The 21143-nt window shown below is 41.1% G+C and overlaps 1 protein-coding gene across 1 annotated transcript in view; it reads left to right on the top strand.

Annotated features, from left to right (window-relative positions):
* Window positions 1–21143, top strand: part of c8h10orf67 (chromosome 8 C10orf67 homolog) — a 257483-nt gene that overhangs the window by 198280 nt on the left and 38060 nt on the right. The window contains exons 10-13 of the mRNA XM_072575973.1: window positions 7476–7616; window positions 8199–8290; window positions 19866–19931; window positions 20081–20168. Of these exons, the coding sequence (XP_072432074.1) occupies window positions 7476–7616; window positions 8199–8290; window positions 19866–19931; window positions 20081–20168 (387 nt within the window). The remainder of the gene's footprint in view (window positions 1–7475; window positions 7617–8198; window positions 8291–19865; window positions 19932–20080; window positions 20169–21143) is intronic.

Below are 21143 nucleotides of genomic sequence, written 5' to 3'. Positions count from 1 at the left end.
CTCATAGAATATGAGTTCTGTGATTTGGGCTGTTAATTTGGTCCAATCAGGAAGTCTTGGGTGACAGATATAATTAGGAGTTTCAGAGGTTCTGTTTACTCTGAGAGCTGACGCCGAGGGAGCTGGATCTGTGTCAAGAGCTCTCCACATGTAAATAAAGGGTGACTTGGTGACAGTATTCTGGTCTCTGTGGAGATATTTCAGTGGTGACAAGTGAAAAGCATGCTCCTGAAGAAATTTACTTGCAACAGTCAACTTTGAGTTGCAGTAAATATTTCTGGCATCATGCCATTATTTGAGCAGCTAGACTTGTTCCATCCTGCCAACAAAGACTGGATCCAGTATGTGGAAAGGATACATTATTTTTTCCAGGCAAATGACATTGGGACAGATGAAAAGCAATTAGTATTCTCCTGACGGCCTGTGGACCCGCAACTTTCTCTATTATTTGGACCCTAACTTTCCCTGAGGCACCAGATACTAAAACCTTTCATGAGTTGACGAATATAGTTAAGGAATATTGCAACCTCAAGCCTCTTCTAATTTTGAGATGCTATTGTTTTCACTCGGCAATTCAAGAATTCATGTCGAGATTTTTGACTAGGTTAAGACAACTTGCAGAGACATGTGACTTTGGTTTAATCTTAATAAGATGCTGACAGGCCATTTGGTAAGTGGAATCAATGATGTAACCATGCGAAAGCGGCTCTAGCTGAAGCCCAAATGGACTTCAAACAAGCACTATATCTGACTTTATCATTGGAAAATGTAGCAAGTGGAGCATATAAGGTGCAGGGTATTGTGATGGAAGTACACACCCTCGTCAGTCCGACTTGATTGAAGGCAATTACATAGCCTCACTCAGGACATATCCTGAACAGAGGGACTCTAAGTTAGCCCACAGCAAAACCCCAAAACAAAGCCAAGCCTCGGCCAAACGATTAAAATTTTCTTTGGGATCCAGGCTGGCAAAACATTGTGGTTGCTGCTGGTATGTGGACTCAAGACAGCAAAAGAGTCCCACTGGACCTAAGTTCTGTATCCAGAATAGGCCCGTATCCAGGAGAGTGCACAACCTGTAAAATCCACCTTTGTCTGGTTTGAAACAGTTGCATTACTTAGCAATGTCCAGATCAGAACCAATCAAAATAAACGCCTGGTTAAGTGGTCACACAGTTCTAATGAAGTTCAATACCAGTTTGGCCATTTCAGTGATCGCAAACCAGTGTTTAACAAAATTCGCTCTGGACTCCCACCCTTAAGTTTGCGCAAGACTTTGGCTAAACCGAGAACCTATACCAGGGAACCGTTACAGATTAAGGGTACAACTTCAGATCCAGACTCCAATGAGAAGCAACTAGTTCGGTTACCACTGATTGTAGTAAAAGGTTTGGGCCAAAGCTTGATGGGGCAAAATTAGTTGAGAGAGACTCACTTAGATTGGCCCAACATTTTTCAATTAGAAAATGGCTGCTTGAGTGAAGTCCCGGACATTTTTCAGGAAGGTCTAGGGACTATCAAAGAAGCCAAGGCTACTTTGTATGTTGACCAAGATGCAATTCCATGACTCTGCAAGGCCTGTCCATGCCATTTACCTTATGTGCAAAAGTGTAGGCAGAAATCAGGAGGCTGGAAAGGAAGGAATCATCAAACAAATTCATTTTGTGGAATGGGCAGCACCAATTGTACCATTTGTGAAGCCCGATGAGTTGGTTCGCCTTTGTGGGAATTTTAAACAAATTCGCAGCTGTATAAAGACCCATTCCATCAGGATTTATGCACATGTACGAGACCGCCACTTGGAGTATCGTCAGCCTGAGTAATTTTCCAGCAGACAATGGAGAACACCTTACAAGGTGCACCCCAATGCACCACTTATGTAGGTAACAGGAAAGACCAAAAAGGAGCACTTAGAGAACTTGGACATAGTCTTTAGACATTTGTCCCAGGTGGGTACATGCTTTAAAAAGGAAAAATATATGTTCCAGGCACCCCAAGTGACCATCTTGGGCTGTAGAATTGACAAGATCTGGATATACCTGTTGGAAGATAAAATGAGGGCAATCATGGTGGCTCAATGGTTAGCACTGCTGCCTCACAGCAAGGACCCAGGTTTGATTCCACCCTGCGATGATTGCCTGTGCAGCGTTTGCTCATTTTCCCTATGTCTGCGTGGGTTTCCTCTGGGTATTCCAGTTTCCTCCCACAGACAAAGATGTGCAAATAGGTGGATTGGCCATGCTAAATTGCCCATGTGTCCAGGGATATGTAGGTTAGGTGGATTAGCCATGGGAAATGCATGGTTACAGAGATAGGGTCAGGGAATGGATCTGGGTGGAATACTCTTCAGAGGGGGACCTGTTGGGCCGAATGGCCTGTTTCTGCACTGTAGGAATTGTATTCTATTCAAAGGTGCCCTAGCTCCCACGTGTGTCCAGGAGCTTAGGTCTTTCCTTCGGTGAAATATTGTGGAAAGTTCCTGCATAACCTGGCATCCATCCTGGCACCTTTGCATCAACTGTTAAGAAAAGGTCAGCCCTAGAAAATGTTGCATAGCCAAGCCACAGCTTTTGGATAAGAGAAGAAACAGCTATCATCCTGGAAGGTGTTGTTGCACAATAGTCCCAGTGAGATCTGGTATTGACATGTAATGCCTCCGTATGTGTCATCAGGGTGGTACTACCTCTTATTTGGCCCAATGGAGAGGAATGCAAATAATGTTTACATCCAGGACTTTGGCTAATACAAAGCATACATTTGCCCAGATAGAGAAGGAAGGTTTGGCCGGCATACTTGGAGTTAGGAAATTCCACCAATACGTTTACAGATGTGAATTTGTAAGAATAACAGACCACAAATCCCTGCTAGTTCTACTTATAGAGGTCAAGACAGTGCTGCACAAACCTTCATCCAAAATCAGTGGTGGGCTTTAATTCTAGGTGCATATAATTATAAGTTGGAACACCATCTGGGAGGTCAATTAGTATTGAGCCATGTCTCACTACAGTTACACCATGGTGGTATTGCTACTAGAAGAGTCCTTAATGGTTTTAAATTTTCTCGACACACTTCCAGTCACAGTTGACAATATCAGACTTTGGACACTGAAAGATCTGGTCCTGGCAATACTGAAGCAGCTGGTGATGACGGGAGAAACCAAAGAGCCATCACAACCAGAATTGAAATCTTTTTGGACCTGGAGAGACCATATTGAAGTAGAAGATGGCAAATTATTATGGAGAGCAAGAGTGATTGTCCTGAGCAAAGGTCACCACCAGACATTGGTTGAACTCCACTAGGGTCATCCAGAGGTTTCCAAAATGAATATGTTGGCGATAAGTTATGTCTGGTGGCCAGAACTGGATGCAGACATAGCTGCATTGTTGGGGCACTGCCCAGAGTGCCAACAAGGACAGACATTACCACCAACAGCTCCCCCACAATCATGGAAATGGCTGGGTAAATCTTGGATTCGGTTACACATTGGTGATGCAGGTCCTTTCATGAGCTCAGTGTTCTTAGTCATTGTGGCCAACCACTTGAAATGGCTGGACATGCACATTCATCATACATGGGGATGACAATAGAAAAACTGTGCACGTCTTGATGATAGAATATCTGTGGCATGGTGGCTCAGTGGTTGGCACTGCTACCTCACAGTGTCAGGGACCCATGTTCGATTCTCTGCTTGGGTGACTGCCTGTGTGGGGTTTGCACATTCTCCCCATCTGCGTGGGTTTCCTACCACAATCCAAAGATGTGCAGGTCAGGTGAATCAGCCGTGCTAAATTGCCCAGTGTTAGCTGCATTAGTCAGGGGTAAATACAGGGTAGAGGAATGGGTCTGAGTGGGCTGCTGTTCAGAGGTCCGGTGTGGACTTGTTGGGCCGAAGGGCCTGTTTCGTACTGTAGGGAATCTAATCTTTTGCAATACACAGACTCCAGGAAGCATTGGTCAAAGATAACTGACCATCATTTACTAACAGGGAATTTGTGTATTTCCTAAAGTCAAATGGGTTTCAACATACAAGGATAAGTCCATGCCAAGCATTATCCAATGGTCTGGCACTAAAAGCAGTCCAAACTTTGACATCAGGTTCAAAGAAGCAGCCTACAACTTCACGAGATACAAAACTGCTCTAGTTTCTATTTGATTACAAGGATCACCCCTCATGTAACTACAGGGACAACTCCAATAGAGTTACTAATGGGGAGAAGAATCCACACCAGGTTAAATCTGATCCTCCAGGACCTAGGGCAGGGACGGTGAAACAGTATCAGGAATACCAATGCCAGACACAACACTCCACTAAGCAGGAGAGACAGTTTACTTCAGGAGACAAAGTTTGGTGTGGGAACCATGGGAATGGGTCTGTATGGATAGGAGGCATGGTCGATGTGAGGTCAGGTCCATTGATGTATAAAGTTTGGGTAGGTGTGACAGTCCAGAACAAGCACCATATGAAGCTAAAAATTAACAAATGGTGCAGGACCAAAACATGTCTGGCTCCCCGACTGTTTTGGAATCCGTGGGTTTTCCTACTTCACCAAGCATTGAGAATACCTGGGAATCTGAGATGGGCACAGCAGATGTCATTGCCTCAATGTCTTTGCCACCTAAAGAGGAGAATTATTTCTTTCCAAGATGCTCCGGGCACATGAGGCAAGCTACTCTGCCTTAAATGCTGCTCATGTCAGAGGCAGAGTTGGAGGATCCTGACCCAGTGCTAAAATTCCCCAGGAGGAGCTACAAAAAGAAAGAAGCAACCTATGTTATTAGACTCAGAAGGGGAGGGCTGTAGTGATCATGATGAGGTCAGCCAGGTGGACCTCTTAGATTATGAGTTCCCTGATTGGGGTATTAACCTGGTCCATACAGGGAGCTATGGCTGACAGATATAAATAGGGATATCAGAGGTTCTGTTTACTCTGAGACCTGGCTCTGAGGGAGCTGGATCAATGTCAAGGATTCTCCATTTGTAAATAAAGGGTGTCTTGGTGACAGGATACCATGCTGTGTGGAGTCATTTTGATATCCAAGGAACTTTCTTCCTCCCTATGTCCAATAATCGGTGTAGTTCAGAGACTAAACTCCAATCCAAAGCTTCTTGAGTGACAGATATTTGCTTGCAGATGCATTTATTTTGGATCACACCTGGATCCAGGAATTCATACATGCTACCAGCCTTAACACATCCCCTGTCCTCTCATCCTTAATATGTTTTAATTGACTACTTAATTATTCTATTCAATTTTTAATGTTATTTTTATATATTTTATTCACCTTACTATTGATGCTTATCCTCTTTTAAATCTTAGGAACAGAAGATGCCTTAACTACTTTGAGTCATCAAGTCATAGAGATGTACATCACAGAAGCAGACCCTTCAATCCAACATATCCATGCCAACTAGATATCCTAACCTAATCTAGTCCCATTTGCCAGCACTTGGCCCATATCCCTCTAAACCCTTCCTGTTCATCTACCCATCCAAATGCCTTTTGAATGTTCTAATTGTACCAGCCTCCACCACTTCCTCTAGCAGCTCATTTCATACACATACCACCCTCTGTATGAAAATGTTGCTCCTTGGATCCCTTTTAAATTTTTCCCCTCTCACTCTAAACCTATGCCCTCTAATTCCGGACTACCTCAACCCAGAGAAAAGACCTTGTAGATTTACAGTAAGGCTGCACTTAAAAAACTATGCAGTTATCTGTTCCTATGCTATGAGTCCTCCCAAGGTTCCTCCAAGGTCAGCTGTGAATTTCGCTGTCTGTTTATTTTTCCTAGACACACTCTGATGTTCAGAGATATTTGAGCTCAAACAGCAAAGTCAGTAACCGTGCAGATTCAGTGCTATGTGAGACAACAGTGAAAGTTTCTTTCTCAGACCATGTGGTCACTGCCTTCGCCTGTCTTCCTACTTTTAAAAGTGCTATTGTTTTGATCTTTTGTCCCCCAAAGTTCCAAAACAATGCAACATGAAATAAAACAGTAATTGCTGCTCCTGGAATTCAAGGAAATCACCTCCAACACCTAAAATACCTCCAAAAAAGGAACAGCTCTTACAGCCACAATTTTTTCCCGTCCTACATCTTGGATTTGTGAGATACTCAACCTTCTTCTCTTCTAGTTGAGTAGGAACCAGTTTGTACAGGATGAAACAAGTTAGTAAAAAGCAAATGAGCACTTCTTTCTTTTTCCACCTAACTTCATCATTCTGTTCAAAGTCTCACTCACTGCTAAGTCACAATAGAGATGCCTCTATTGATATTATCTGAAGATGAAGCAATAGCTGAGCCCTGGGTCCAGAAAATAAAACAGTTTAAGCTAGTTTCCTTAAGTAACTTGTGTCTCCATGCTTAAGCTTGAATGAAATTTAGAGTTGAAGTAGTAAATTGCAGCTAAATGTGCAATATGAAATACAAGCAATATTATATTTTTAAAGGTGATTAAATTTTCTCTTACTCACCCAACTCTTAGCATTTAGTTCAAAGTTGTTATCTTAACAAGTGAAAGACCCATAATGAATGCAATGAAAGTGTTGATGACCTCCTGTATGCATTGGTAAGGTTATGCTAAATACTAATATAATCTTTCCAGGTCTTGGAAGGACCCTCTGGTGAAGCATTTAAAAGTACATTAGAAGTCCTTAGACTGTGTTTCAAAAATATTCAAATGTCAAAATCTAAGTTGCCAGCTCACTGGTGTCAACGGGGACTTCGAATGGATTCCCTTACCTTATTTGTTATTACACAGATTGCATAGACGTTAGTAAGAATAATAACAGTAACAAGCAAAGACATCTGTCACAATGCAAAGCACTCAGATGGAGAAAGTACAGATTTTATACCTGAAGTCTAAATCATGACATAATGAAACTGTTATAATTAGATTGAACAATCAAATTAAATTTACTGTGAGCAAATTTCCAAATAGAGTGAAGCTGCTGTAGAAATACATGTGCACTATGTATAATAAAAATAAATGTTGAAGAATATTTTTGTCACAAAAGTAAGCAGAGAAAGTCTGCCCTTGAAATATAGATATCTTTATAAATCAGTAATAATACTCATGATTTAATGTGCAGTGCAGAATTAATCAATTCTGAAAGAGTACAGAATACTTACACCACCCATTTTAAAATATAATGTATTATTTTGCCAAAGTTTGGAACTTCAAAGCAAACTTTAGGCCTGGGAAAAACAGGTAACAAATGTATGCAGACTTAGACAATTCAAACATCTACATTTTATCTGGCATTCACAATGAAATTCAGTGTGAGATAAAGGTCCTCTTTGCCTCTTATGCAACTGGAGAATTTCAACCCATATTTTCTATTGTGTAATATCAATTGGTTATTAAGTAATAGTAGCAATTCATAAAATTTCTTGTCCTGCACTGATAACTAATTTTGTTTCATGCAGCTTCTAAATTCACGATATCACTGTTTATTCTTTCTTTTGATGCAGATGGAAGAGCAGGAGCGAGCTGCTCAAGAGCTGGCTGTGTCCTTAAAAGAAAAGGAAACGGAATTAGCTCACCAGAGGAAAGTCTCTGCTGAACAGAAGGAAACTGTCAAGGAGAAGGAAGTTTGTCCAGTGCCAGAACAGGTAATAGAGATCTATTTTCTGTACATAAGGTTTGAGGAAAGTTGCTGTAGAAATACATGTGCACTATGTATAATAAAAATAAATGTTGAAGAATATTTTTGTCACAAAAGTAAGCAGAGAAAGTCTTCCCTTGAAATATAGATATCTTTATAAATCAATAATAATACTCATGATTTAATGTGCAGTGCAGAAAGAGGCCATCAGGTCTATTGATTCTGCACCAACCCTCTGAAGAACACTCCTTTCAGACCCCACAATATCCTCATAGCCCTGCACTTACCATGGCTAACCTATATAGCTTATACATCCCTGGACACTATGGGGAAATTTACCTCAGCCAATCCACCTAGCCTGTACATCTTTGGACTGTGGGAAGAAACCGAAGTACCCAGTATAAACTCCAGACAGACAGTCACCAAAGCCTGGAATTGAACCTGTGTCCCTGGTGCTGTGAGGTAATAGTGCTAAATATTGAACTCTAAATGGTACTAATTTTTGAAAAGAAGTTCATGGATGCAGCTGGCAAGAATTTTGGATAGCCTTTTAGAAAACAATTGTTCTTCATTTTCATGTTTTTCACAGGTGGAAACTGAGCCTGTGAGTAAAGACAAAGTCATTGAAGATCTTCAGAAACTCAAGAAGATAGAGAAAGAACAAAGAAAACTTAATGAGAGGTAGATAGTATGATATGTGCTGTAAGTGGCTAAGTAGCACAGTGTATTGAAGCCTCAGTATTAACTAAAAATATTTTCACTATATTCATCCGCACAGCAAGTAATTCTTTTGGCTGTATTGTTGACTACCTAATTAGATACTTAAGCCTAAATATTTATGAAATTGGCTTGATTTGAGAGGCATTTAAAAGTAGCGACAGGACCCATTTACAGGATTCACCCAATTCCCTACACCAACTTGAGATAAAGGTCATCTGCATCCTGCACTTTCAATCTGGCCAGCTACGTTGTGACGGTAGGTATCTTATCAACCCCACAATTCTCATGGAGTTGAGCCAGCTTCTTAGTGATTCATCATCCAGGGCTTGTTGGAGTCTTGAATTTTGTACATTACTAGATTTGGGAAAATTTTGAATGACAACTTTAAATTGTCTTACCCATAATTTGATACACAGTGGTATTATCATAACTAAATTCCTCACTATCAACATAAAGTCATGGAGTCATGCAGCAAAGTCTGTTGCTTTGGCCTAACTCATGCATGCTGACCAGGTTTACCAAAACTGAACTAGTCCTATTTCCCTGCATTTAAACCATATCCTTCTAAAACTTTCCTATCCATGTATTTTAAATGTGATTGTACTCAACTCTACCACTTCTTCTGGCAGCTCATCTGGCACACCATCCACTGTGTAAAAAAGTTGCCCCTCAAGCCCTTTCTAAATTTTTCCTTTCTCACCTTAAACCTATTCCCTCTAGTTTTAGATTCCCCTATCCTGGGGAAAAGACATTGGCTATTCACCATATCAATACCCCTCATGATTTTGTAAACCTCTATCAGGTTATCCCTCAGTTTCCTATGCTAATTGGGAAAAAAAACGACACTCTCCAGCCCTTCCATATAACTCAAACCTTCCAGTTTCAGTAAAATCCTTGTAAATCTTTTTTTGCAACCTTTCTGGTTTAATAACATCGTTCCTTTAGCAGGTCAACTAGAATTGTACACAGTACTCCAAGTGTCACCTTACCAATGTCTTGTACAGCCACAACATAATGTCCCAACTCCTGTACTCAATGCTCAGATCAATGAGTGAAGTGTGCCAATGGCCTTCTTCACTGCCCCATCTACCTGTGAGGCCACTTTCAAGAAATTATGTACCTGCACCCTTAGGTCATTATGAGAAACAACACTGCCCAGGGACCTACCATTACCTGTGTATGTCCTGCTCTGGTTTGCAAACCAACATGCAACATCTTGCATTTTTCTGAATTAAACTCCATCTGCCATTCCTTGGCCCACTGGTCCAGTTGATCAAGATCCCATTATACTCATAGATAACCTTCTTGACTTTTCGCTATACCACCAATTTTGGTGTCATCCATAAACTTATTAACCAATCCTCCTTTATTCTTATCCAAATCATTTGTATAAATGACAAACAACAGTGGATCCAGCATCGATCTTTGCGGCACATCACTGGTCACAAGCCTCCAATCTGAAAAACATCCCTTTTCTACATCCTCTGTCTCTTATCATCATGCCAATTTAATATCCAATTGGCTAGCTGTGTCTAGATCCCATGTGATATAACTTTACTGACAAGTCTACCCTACAATATCATGTCAAAGGCCTTGCAAAAGTCCATGTAGAGAACAGCCACCACGCCGCCTTCATGCATTGTTTTGATCATCTCTTCAAAGAACTCAGTCAAAACATCCTGGGTCTTATTTTTCACACAAAACCTATTGGACAAATCATACAAGTGCAGTGGCTGCAGAAGAAGGTGAGAGCCTGGTAATTCTGCAGTTAGTAACCCACAGAGAAAAATAGGAACATAAATAGGCTATGCATCTCTTCAAGCCTGCTCCAGTATTCAGTATCATCATGACTGATCATCCAACTCAGTGCTTTGCTCCTGCTTTTGCTCCATACTTTTTGATCCCTTTAACCCTCAGAATTATATCTCAATCTTCTTCTTGAATGCATTCAATGTTAGCCTCAACCACTTTCTGCATCCTAACTCTCCAAAGCTTGTCCATCATTTAAAATGTAAAAGTTAGGAATGTAAGGAAATATTCTATCTTGCCTGGATGAGTGCAGCTCTGACAATACTTCAAACAGATCTAACAACTCAAGACCAGGCATCCATGAGGCACTGTGGGCCATCAGCAGCAGCAGAATTGTACTCCAGCACAATGTGTAATCTCTTGGCCTGGCTCAAACATTATCACCAAGCCAGAGGATCAACCCGGTTCAAAGGAGAGTGCAGGAGGACATGCCAGGAGCCGCACCAGACATAACTGAAAATGAGGTGTCAACCTATTGAAGCCACTAATGAGGGCTACTTGCATGCCAAACAGCATAATCAGGAAGTGATAGATAAAGCTAAGTGCAGATCTAAGCTCTGCAATCCTGCCACATCCAGTTGTGAATGGTGGTGGTTGATTAAACAACTCACTGAAGGAGGAGGTTCCACAAGTATCCACATCCTCAATGATGGAAGAGCCCAGCATATCGGTGCAAAAGGTAAAGCTGAAGTTTTCATAGCAATCTTCAGCCAGAAGTATCAAGTAGATGATCCATCACAGCCTCCTCCAGTGATCCCCAGCATTCAACCAATTCGATTCACTCCATGTGGTGTCAAGAAACAGTTGGAACCACTAGATACTGACATGCTATGGGCTCTGATAACATTCAGCAACTCTACTGAAGGCTGGCGCTCAGAACTTGCCACTGCCTACCCAAGCTGTTCCAGTACAGTTACAACACTGGCATCTGCCTGACAATGTGGAAAATTGCCCAAGTATGTCCTGTACACAAAAAGTAAGACAAATTCAACCTGGTCGTTAATCACCCCATCAGTCTACTCTCAATCATCAATAAAGTGACAGAAGGTGTCATCAACAGTGCTATCAGCACCTGCTCAGCAATAACCTGCTCACTGATGCCCAATCTGGGTTTTGTCCGGGCCACTCAGCTCCTGACCTCATTACAGCCTTGAATGAAACGTGTACAAAAGAGCTGAATTCCAGAGGGGAGGTGAGATTGACAGCCCTTGGCCAAGTATGGCATCAAGGAGCCCGTGCAAAACTAGAATCAATCAGTATCGGGGGGCAAGCTCTCTGGTGGTCAGAGTCGTACCTGAGACATGGGAAGATGGACATAGTTATTGAAGGTCAGTCATCTCAACTCCAGGACATCTCTGTACAAGTTCCTCAGGGTAGTGTCCTAGGCCAAACCATCTTCAGCTGTTTCATCAATGACTTTCCGTCCATTATAAGCTCAGAGTGGGGAAGTTCGCCAATGATCGCACAATGTTCAACACCATTTGCAACTCTTTAGACATTGAAACAGTCCAAGTCCAAATACAACAAGACCTGGACAGTATCCAGGCTTGGGCTGACAAGTGGCAACTAACATTCATGCCACACAAGTGCCAGGCTATGACCATCACCAACAAGATACAATCTAACCACCATCCCTTGACATTTAGTGGTGTTACCAGCACTGAATCCCCTATTATCAACATTCTGGGAATTTTAATTAATCAGAACTCAACTGGACTCACCACATAAACAAAGTGACTGCAGGGCAGGTCAGAGACTAGGAATACTGTGGCAAGTAACTCATCTCCTGAAAACCTAAAGCCTGTCACCATCTACAAGGCACAAGTCAGGTGTGTGATGGAATGCTCCCCATTTGCCTAGATGAGTGCAACCCCAACAACACTCAAGAAGCTTCATACCATCCAGGACAAAGCAGGCAGCTTGATTGGCACTACATCTACATGCATCCACTCTTCCACCACCAATGCTCAGTAGCAGCTGTGTGTACTATCTACAGGATGCACTGCAGAAATTCATCAAAGATCCTCAGACAGCACCTTCCAAACCTACCACCATTTCCATCTAGAAGGACAAGGGCAGAAGATATATGGGAGCAGCACCACCTTCAAATTCCTCTCCAAGCCATTCACCATCCTGACTTGGAAATATTTCACCATTCCTCCAGTGGCACTGGGTCAAAATCCTGGAATTCCTTCTCTAATGGCATTGTGGATCTACCCACAGCAGATGGATTGCAGCAGTTCAAGAAGGCAGCTCACTACCACTTTCTCAACTTGGGATGGGCAATAAATGCTGGCCAGCCAGTGATGCCCATATCCCACAAATTAATTTAAAAGAAGTCCTCCACATATTTGATAATGAAGTGTGTGACCATGGTAGCAGCATTCATCGAGATTTTCCACTGAGTATCTGAATACGGTCCAGTCCACCAACTCCAAGCAGTTCCCGAGACTGTCTTTTGCTGCCTTGGACTAGCATTATACTTCTATTTGTGAAGGATCCTTTCATTTCAGCTTCCGCTTGTAAGGAGCGCTGTGATCTGTGATTTATAATTTAAGCTAGATTTTAACTTTAAATTCTAAAGCTTTTTACACTATGATCTTGCATTGAAGGTATTGGGGTGGACATTTGACAAACTATATACTGGTGAGCCTGGTGTCGCTGCTGGATAAGTTGTTGGAGGGGATTCTGACGCATAAGATTTACATGTATTTGGAAAGGTAAGGACTGCTTAGGGATAGTCAACATGGCTCTGTGCATGAGAAATCATGTCTCACTGACTTGATTGAGATTTTTGAAGAAGTGACAAAGAAGATTGATTAAGGCAGAATGGAGGAAGTTATGTATATGGATTTCAGCAAGCCGTTTGACAAAATTCCACATGGGAGACTGGTTAATAAAGTGAGATTACATTAAATCCAGGGAGACCTAGCGATTTGGATAGAAAATTGACTTGAAGGTAAGAGACAGAAGGTGATGATAGAGGATTGTTTTTTTTGGACTGGAAGCCTGCGACCAGCGGTGCTGGGTGCACTGCCTTTTGTTATTTATATAAATGATTTGCATGTGAATAGAGGAAGAATGGTTAGTACATTCGCAGGTGTTACCAAAATTGACAGTGTAGTGGAGAGTAAAGAAGGTTATCTCAGAATACAAAGGGACCTTGATCAGATCAGCCAATTGGCCGAGGAGTGGCAAATGGAGTTTAAGTTAGATAAATGTGAAGAGTTGCATTTTGGTGCGGCAAATCAAGACAGAACTTGTACACTTAATAGTAGAGTCATAGGGAGTGTTGCCGAAGAAAAAGACTTTAGGCTGCAGCTTCATAGTTCCTTGAATGTGGAATCGCAGATAGACAGGATAGTGAAGAATGCATTTAGTACACATGTTGTTATTGGTCATATCGCCACTGAACAGGACATTGGTTAGGCCACGTTTGGAATACTGCATTCAATTCTGATCTCCCTGATACAGGAAAAATGTTGCTAAACTTGAAATGATGCAGAAACGATTTGCAAAAATGTTGACAGGGCTGGAGGGTTTGACCTGTAGGGAGAGGCTCCATAGGCTGGGGCTATTTTCCCTGGAGCATCAGAGGTTGAGGTGTAACCTTATAGAAGTTTATAAAATGAGGGGCATGGATAAGATGAATAGCCAAGGTATTTTCGAGGTCCTTCTAGGTTGTAGTGGCCTTGAGTTTGGACAGTGCTATCCAAGGGCCATAAGTGAATTTCTGCAGTGCATCTTGTAGATAGTACACATGCTGCTACTGTGTATCAGTGGTAGAGGGAGTGAAATGTTTGCTGATGTGGTATTTTCCACAGGGTAAGGGAGTCCAAAACTATAGGGCATAGGTTTAAGGTGAGAGGGAAAGATACAAAAGGGACCAAAGGGGCAGTGTTTTCATACAGAGGATGGTACACGTATGGAATGAGCTGCCAGAGGGAGTGGTGGAAGCTGGTACAATTGCAACATGTAAAAGGCATTTGAATGGGTACAAGAATGCGAAGGTGAGAGGGATATGGGCCAAATGTAATTAATTTAGGATATCCGGTCAGCATGTACAAGTTGGATCGAAGGGTCCGTTACCTTGCTGTATAACTCTTGACTCCATAACTCAAAAAGTTAATCTTTATTTGAGGAGAATACTCAACAATATATCCTTTATTTCAACCCAAACATATCTTCTGATTGACCATTTTACTGTTGTTATAGTTAACATTGTAAAAATAATATATGTTGAAATAAAAGTTAAAAAATGACAAAAGAACTTAGCGTAAAAGATAAAACCTTTGAAATAAAAATCCTGAAACATTGACTGTTATCCTTTATACAGAGACTGTGTAATGTATTATTTCCAATATTTGTTCTTATTTCAGATTTCCAACATCCACAGTATTTTACTTTTGATAAATGCCAATTTGATTTGTTAAATTCAAAGCTTTTATTTTCAAGAGAACGGATGTGAAGCTACAGAAAGAATGTGATCTCCATCTTCAAGGAAGATAATCCTTTATCATATGCTTTAAGCAGCTACCTGCATATTGAGATACCATTGTGGTGGATCTCTGGGCTATTTGGGCCTGCACATACTGTCCCTGAATCTGCTTGCTCCTTAAGATTATCTAAGATTCCTGAACTCTTTATGTATTTGAACACTTCTTTAACTGCATCCATTAGTTGTAGGTTTGCAAATATAGCTGCCCCTTTTAATGTCCAAAATGTATCTCTTTACATGCTCATTACAAACTTGTGTCTTCTCTCGTATGATGTCAGAGCCACATCATTAGTCACATTATCATAATTTGCATGCATCTCTTTATACCATAGAGTTATTTCAATGCCTGGCAGAATGTTCTACTTTTATGAATGAAGAAATCATTTTTAAAAATTAATTTAAGAGATATCAGATTCACTGGGTGGACCAACATTTATTGCCCATCTTTAATTACTGTTACGAAAGTGGTGGTGAACTGCCTTCTTGAACCACATCAGTCCATTTGATATAGATACACCTACAGTACTGTTAGGAAGGGTGTTCCAAGATTATGTCTGAGCTACACTGAAGAATCAGGGATACATTTCCAAATCAGGAAGGTGAGTGGCTTGGTGAAAGATGTGAAGGTGTTGATATTCCCATTTATCTGCAGCCCTTGCCCTTCTAGGGTGTAGTGGCCTTAGGTTTGGACAGTGCTATCTAAGGGGCATAAGTGAATTTCTGCAGTGAGTGGAAGACTATCAACTTGGTGAAAGATTCTCTTTGGTTTGCTGGAAATCTATTGGTCTTCCAGTGCAAAGAGTTGACCTTGGCCAAGTGTTGCAGACTGCCAGGTTTCAAGATCCAGGACATCGTGCTAAGGAAAGCACTAAAGCTTGGGTCAGCAGCTGCCAGGGGATAGTGGGGAAAGAGTACCATTTAAGGTTGTTCTGCCAAAGTACAATGAAAATCTGTATTGGACCATCACAATGCCTCAAATGTAAGTAAATAATGTCCTATAGACAAATGTCTTGGGCTTTTTTGCAACTGCAGGAAATGACAAATTCCAATATTTATTTTTTCTTCACGTGCAAAGATTACCCAGAACTGCTTTAGTAATTGTGTATGTACATAAATATTTTTTAAGAAAAAAGTATATCTTTGTAATGTAAAAAATAATGGTTGTCGTTTTAGTCTAGTCAAATAGACAGCAAGAGTTAGAGACCTGAGTTTGGTGACTAGTGAATTAGGTTGTGCAATCAGTTCCCGGATTGTTATCTGTAGTTGCTAAAGTTTGAAATGATCGAAGAACTTGGTCCTGTGCAATTCTTCTGTCGTATGTGGCAAATCAGGGACACTTCCACTGAATATACTGACTATGCATGCAGGAATTGTGTTGACATACATCTCCTGATTACCACATGCAGCACCCGGACCTGCAGATGGACTCACTACAGAGCATCCATTAGGCTGAGAATACTTAGTGAGCTGGTCAAGCAACCAGGAAGGACTACAGTAACAGAGATACCCATGCTTACTCAGGAAGATGAGTAAGAATAGCCAGGCAGTACATGAGTCCCCTGTGGCCACTCCCATGTCAAACAAGAATACCGTTTTTAATGCTACTGGGGAGATGCCTGTAAAGGGAAAGCAGCCAAGTCAGTGGCACCACAACTGGCACTGTTGTACAGCAGGGGGTGTCAAAGTATAGATGTTCAGTAGTGATAGGGGGCTCTATATTTAGTGGTGCAAATATAGAGTCTCACAAGTGAGACTCCAAAATGGTGTATTGCCTTCCTGGTGCCAGGATCAAGGATGTCTCTGAGCAGGTATAAGACATTCCGAAGGGTTTGGTTGAGCAGCCATATGTTATGGTCCATGTTGGTACTAATGACACAGGCAGAAAAAGAGTTGAAGTCCTACAAAAGGAGTTCAGGGAAGTAGGTAGGAAGTTGAAAAGCAGGACCTCTAGGTTGTAATCTCAGGATTGCTTCCTGTGCCATGTGCCAGTGAGGCTAGGAATAAGAACTTACGATAGTTAAATATGTGGCTAAAAAGCTGGTGTAGGAGGAAAGCCTTCAAGTATGTCAGTCATTGGGAAGTCTTCTGGGGCAGGTGAGACCTGTACAAGAGGTTGGGTTGCATCTAAACTGGAGGGGCACCAATATCCTGCAAGGGAGGTTTGCTAATGCAGCTTGAGAAGGTTTAAACATTGGGAGCTAGAGCAGTAGGTTAGCAAATAAAATGATAAGGAGGGGTCAGAGACTAAGGCCAGTAAGGCTCGAGGAAGAACACACAGGGAGAGGTTATTCAAACTTACTGATGTCACAAAGCTGGTTCTTTTTCCTAAACACTGTTCCTTTTCTCAAGGATACTGTGTCCTTGATTTTTCTTTTCAGCGGGGTCATAAAATACTCCAGGCTCCAAATGGCTGGGTTTGGTACAGAAATAAAATGATATTGTGACACCTTTTTGTTTATATGTAAACAGATGAGACTTTAGGCCGAAGCTTTTATGTTTTTAGACATAACCTGTATCAGTCAGGGGGGTGTGGCCAGCTCTCTAGCTGAGCAGGTCAGTCCAGAACTAATGGGAGTTCAGCTGTGGGCTGTGTGGAAACAGGCTGTTAAACTCTCTGTCCTTCTGCCCTTTTAACTTTGACCTGTAAGCCTATGTTTCATTTTTATTGTGTTTAAGGGGTTTGCTTATTGGCGACTGTTGTGTATATTTGGAATAGTACAATTAAGTCTAGTTTGGATATCCCGAGTTCTGTAGGAGTTCTTTATTCTGTTCTTTGTGTTAAGTTTTGTAATTTTGGGAATAAATTTTTGTCTGATTTAAAACCTGATTGTCAACCTAGCTATCGTATTCCAGGTAAGTTTCACTGTACACTTACTGAAACAAATTGCAAAGTTATGGTATGGGCTGCCTGTGAAGAGTGTTTTGAGTGGTCTGGCCTAGTCCATAGCAGATTGGGCTCTAGTGCTACTCCTGGCATGCACTCCTGTACTCTCCATTGAACCAGGGTTGATCCCCTTGCTTGATGGTACTGGTTGAATAGGGGATATACTGCACCATGAGATTGCAAATTGTGTTGGAGAATGGGTCTATTGCTGTTGCCTACGGCACTTCTTGGATGCCCAGACTTGAGTTATTAGACCGTTCAAAGTCAATCTCATCAGTGGATATATGATGGAGGATATTCTCAATGTGATGGCGTGACTTTATCTCCATAAGAACTGTGCAGTGCTCATTCTTACCAATGCTTAAGGACAATTGCATCTGCAGCAGGCAAGATAAGGTCAAGTATGTTTCTCCATCTTGTTAGTTCCCTCACCACCTGCTGCATACCCAGTCTAGTAGCTATATAACCCAACTTGATCTGTAATGCTGCTGCCAAGCCATTCAGTGGTGGACATTGAAGTCCAGCACCAAGAGTACATTCTTTGCCTTTGCCATGCTCAGTGATTCCTCCAAGTGTTTTCAAACTGCAGGAGTACTGTTTCATCAACTGAGGAAGGATGGCATGTGGTAATCACCAACTCTCCTCGGTCTGTCCTGCCAGTGAGACAGATTTTGTCCAGGGATGGCAATGGTGGTGCCTGGGACATTGTAAGTTTGATTCTGTGGGTATAACTATGTCAGGTTTTTGTTTTTTGCTTCATCGGGGAGACAGCTGTCCTAATTTTGGCACTAGGCCCCAAATGTTAGTATGGGTCACCAGCATGTTGTTGTTGCTTTCAGTGCCCAGGACAATGCTAGAGAGCTGTTCATTTTCATTTCTCTGTTTAAACTTTGTGGAGATTGATACAACTGAGTGACTGACTAGGCCATTTCCAAAGACAATTAAGAATCGAACATACTACTGTGAGACTGGAGTCATGTGTAGGCCAGAGCAGGTGAAGATGGCAGATTTTCTTCTGTAAAGGACTTCCACACCTTGGTATATCCAATCGCATTGCCAATACAGCCCCAGGAGAATTTGTGGCACAATGAAGATTCCATGAAGTGTAATGGTGTCAGGGCAAATATGGGCAAGGAGGCTTTCTCCTGATTATCACATTTCATCTTCCATCAGCTGATGAATCATTACTCCTCAGTGTTGATGCTTTAGACATTAGATGGTGCCACACAACACATGAAGGATGTTCTCATTGTGAAAATGAGATTTTGCCTCCACAAGGACCATCTAGCGGTTACTCCTACTGATACTGTTACGGACAGTTGCAGGCAGATTTGTGAATATGTGGTGAAGGATGTTTTTTCCACTTGTTGGTTCCCTCACCACCTGCTGCAGACCCAGCCTAGAAGCTATGTCCTTTAGATTTCAATCAGTCTGGTCAGTAATGGTGCTGCTGAACCACTTTTCAATAGAGACTGAAGTTCACCCACTGTACGCTTCGCATCCTTGCCACCCTCAGTGCTTCCTCCAAGTAATGTTCAACTCATCAGTGGAGGGAGAATGAAATGTGGTAATTAGCAGGGAATTTCCTTCTGTATTTGCCTTAATATCATTATGTTTCATGGGGTCCAGAGAATGTTGGGAATTTCAAGGACAATTCCCTCCCAAATGTGTAAAAGTGTATCACCACCTCTGCAGATTCTGACAGTGGGATGAGAGATACCCAGTTATGATGAGGGCAATGTCTGGGACAATATATGTAAGGCAAATTCCCTGTGTATTACTATGTCAAGCCATTATTTGCTTAGTCTGTGAGACAGCTTTCTCCATTTTAGCCTCCAGATGTTAATAAGGAGGACTTTGCAGGCTGAGTTTGCCATTGTTGTTTCTGGCACCCAGATCAATAACATGTGGTCCAATCAATTCTGTTCCTCTTCTGAGATTAGTTAGCAGTTTTACACAGCTGAGTGACTTGCTAAGCTATTTCAGAGGACAGTTAAAAGTCAATCACATTACAGTGGTTCTGAAGTCACATGTAGGCAAGATTGGGAAAGAATGGCAGTTTTTCTTCCCTGCAGACCAGAACAAAATGCACCTTCTACACACTATTACCTACTCCCCACAATAATTTAACCATCAATACTTTCTCAGCAGTGCTGTAGGAGATCTGTCTTTGCTGATGAAGGGCCTTTAGAAAACAGTACCTGCTGAATATGGAAGTATACTATGTGGTATTTTTCAGCTTTCAGGGCAAGAAAAGATATAATTAAATGAATATAGTATGTTAAAGGTATTAGCTTTGGATAGTATCTGTCTTTCATCCATTCATTAATTATGTTGTTTTTTAGCCTTAAAATTCAGCTGGAACGAACAAATCAAATGTGGGAAAAGAAATTTGCTATACTGAAGCAAAGGTATAATTTAAAGTTCATAAACAAAATTTATTTTCTTAACAGTTAACATTATATTAATTTTTCAGTTTATCGTTGCTTCAACAAATCATTAAGTTCATTTTACCCCAGTTGCTGTGCAATTTTTCTCAGACAAATCTGTTAACTTTCAGTTACCATGCAATAAAGGATGAGATGTATCTGAGATGTTCTTTGCAACGTCAAGCACCAATCCTTCACTGTGCTTTTACACGTTACACAGTAAGTACCTATTAATGAAATGTGTAATTGTAAAATCATGTATCCATTCATTGCAGGTCATTTTTGTAATGATCAATCTACAGTATAAATGAGTTTCTGTTGATAATTAGGTAACAGCAGGAATTTGATTAATGTAATCATAATCATAAGTGTATAATTGAACAATTATTGCAAAACGTAGCTGAAATGCCAAAGCCCTTTCCTCAGGACACCATTAAGATTGACAAAAGTAAGATAGAAGTTATTTTGCAAGTTCTCTACTGAAACAATGTTAAACTAATCTGCTCCTCTCTCCCTGTTCTGTGTCTGCTCCAAATAATGAACAATGTTCCTTTTAAAAATATTAATTCTCCATGTGCCAAGTCATTCAATGTTCCAGAAATCCTCAAAACTATACATTTACCAGAAAGTTGGAGATGCAAATTTCAGACTTCAAATAAATAAGCCCCTGAACTGCAAGTGTAGGAGATAAAGCCTTAAGTAGAACTTTGAGTTTTATACATAGTAGCAAGGTATCCAGAGTCAATCTTTTTTTAAACCATTTTTTGGGGCACAGAGTAATATGTGAAGATTTGAATGCCGCAATAAAGCTCCTCTTTTCTTCCTGTTTATTTTCTATCCAAACTACCAGTGTTTAGCCCTGTGTAAAGAAGCTCCCCCCAACCTTTCTTCCTATTCTCTGCAATTTTAAACTGATGATCATTGACATCTCAATCAGAAGATCAATCACCTTACCATAAACCCTTCTTGCTTTATAATTTTAAAAATTAATTGTCATTGTAGCTTTCTTTATTTCAAAGGAACGTGTTCTGGTACCTCACATTTCTCCTCATAACTATAACCTTTCATCTCTGATGTCTTCCTGTTAAATTTATACTCTATGTTGAAATAACTCCACAGAGCCACTTCTCTTTATCTGTTAGCCAGGACTCCCTGATTAGACATGATTAACAGCCCCAGTCAGGGAACACATAA

Source organism: Chiloscyllium punctatum, chromosome 8 (genome assembly GCF_047496795.1).
Source record: "Chiloscyllium punctatum isolate Juve2018m chromosome 8, sChiPun1.3, whole genome shotgun sequence".
NCBI lineage: Eukaryota > Metazoa > Chordata > Chondrichthyes > Orectolobiformes > Hemiscylliidae > Chiloscyllium > Chiloscyllium punctatum.
This window is presented reverse-complemented; position numbering and strand designations above follow the sequence as displayed.